Source organism: Lolium rigidum, chromosome 3, assembly GCF_022539505.1.
Source record: "Lolium rigidum isolate FL_2022 chromosome 3, APGP_CSIRO_Lrig_0.1, whole genome shotgun sequence".
In the NCBI taxonomy this organism is placed as follows: domain Eukaryota; kingdom Viridiplantae; phylum Streptophyta; class Magnoliopsida; order Poales; family Poaceae; genus Lolium; species Lolium rigidum.
Genome location: NC_061510.1, coordinates 147,860,594 through 147,862,574, shown reverse-complemented (window position 1 = coordinate 147,862,574; position 1,981 = coordinate 147,860,594). Strand labels below are relative to the sequence as shown.

Below are 1,981 nucleotides of genomic sequence, written 5' to 3'. Positions count from 1 at the left end.
AGACACGAGGAACCGGAGCGTCGAATCCGCCGTCGCCGTCGCCGTCGCCCTCTCCGTCAGGGCTGAATGAGACGAGAACAGGGGAGAGAGGATAACGGGCGGAAGGAGGCGAACCCCAAATCGATTCGAAATAATTCGAAAACGACGGGCCGAAAAGGGAAAGTCGATCGGTTACCAAAAATAGAAACGAGCGTGACACGCGTGACGCGGCGAAAAGGGAATTGCCTTCGCGCGTCCGCGCGAGCGCTCCGCGCCGACAAGATTCGCTCGCTCGAGCGATCGGTTGCCAAGAAGGGGATTCGCTTAATATCCGCTAAAAAAACAAGCAAGATAGTTTTACAACTGCAAGTAAGTGTGAGCAATTAAAAACACGCTTATATTTGTTCAGATTAACGAACATAATAATTTATAACTTTTCAGCACAACCAAATTGCCACTGGTCTTTCAGCAACAACGCGTGCATGCATGTAAACAAGGTGGACATGGCTGAACAATCCTCGATGCACGCCATCGCTATGAAGCACCTAACTAATTACAACCATGCACCACGCTGTGTGCATCTCCGTTTCGATCTCGTCACTCCCCACCCCCAGCCTTGACCCCAACTACTTAATAACCTCTGTAATGAACATCACTGACTTGGTTGCACATCTTTATAAGAAGTGAAGTGGCAGTGTGGCACTCCACATTGCCACGGCTCGCTCAGATATGGCGGCATCGGCTGCCCACGTCGCGGCGTTGGCCGCCGTCCTCCTCTTCCTCCCCACCCTCCTCGCGCCCGTCGCCGCGCAGCAGGCCAAGGCCAAGGCCTTCTGCATCAGCCAGTTCGCCATCGCCAGTCAGGCCTGCTCCATCCTGCCTCCCAGCCCGCCCGAGGACGACCACGAGCACCACGACGACGACGACGATGATGATGACGACGATGACGACGATGAGCACGACGACGACGACGATCACGGCGGAGACGGTGACCGCCGCGTCCATCACCGCCATGGACATGCGGCGGTGATCAACTTCGCCTCCCTCGGCCAGCTTCTGGCGAACAACGATAGCGGCCACGTTGCCAGGAACGGCACCGGCGGCCACCTCGCCAGAAACGGCACCGGCCACCACGGCGGCAACCACACCCGCCGCGGGCGCGGACGTGGACGAGGGCGTCTCCGCGGGCGCGGTGGGCGCGGCCGGCGTGGGCGTGTGCGCGACGGCGACGAGGACCCCGACCATGACGACGACCACGAGGAGGACCCCGACCATGACGACGACCACGACGAGGATCCCGATCACGACGACGACCATGAGGACGACGACGATGAGGATGACCACGACGACGATGACGACTCCGACCACGACCACGACCACGACGACCACGACCACGAGCACCACCACGACGAGGAGCTCCGGGCGTACCGCGATTGCTGCCGGTGGCTGCAGGAGGTGCAGAAGGACTGCGTCTGCGAGGCGCTCCTGCGGCTGCCGCCGTTCCTCGTCAAGCCGCAGCACAAGTACGTCGTCCGGGTCGGACGGACGTGCAGAATCGTCTACCGCTGCGGTGGCGTCTAGCCGGACGCAGACTCCGTGTGTCCCTGTGTCCTCTCTACGATTACATGCATGTTTTGTTCTTCAGTCCAAGTAGATGATTAACTAGGTAGGCACGTAAGGAAGGGTCCATCGCGTGTAATTTTTCCAGTATGTCCTGAAAGTTTTTCGGCGTGTGTTTCCGTTTGGATAGACTAATTGATGAATAATACATTTTGTCTTCACAAAAAAGATTGCTATCTCTGTATTCTTTTTACACATAATAAACTTCATGTGATTGACTGCACGGAGCTTATTGAAGTAGTAGTATGTGAGTGGTCTATCTTGCGGTAGGATAGTACTTACATAACAATAGGAAAGGTGAAAATGTGGTAAAAATTATATTCAGGAAGCATGAACCGAAAACATAGCTAGAGATGCGTAAAAGCCAAACCGACCGATTCTA

The 1,981-nt window shown here is 55.9% G+C and overlaps 1 protein-coding gene across 1 annotated transcript; it reads left to right on the top strand.

Moving 5' to 3' along the window:
• The first annotated feature begins 708 nt into the window (after positions 1-708).
• On the top strand, positions 709-1,560 carry LOC124698384 (protein PFC0760c-like). Its single transcript, XM_047230865.1, has one exon. The coding sequence runs from the start codon at positions 709-711 to the stop codon at positions 1,558-1,560; it is 852 nt and encodes a 283-aa protein (XP_047086821.1).
• The last annotated feature ends 421 nt before the right edge of the window (positions 1,561-1,981 follow it).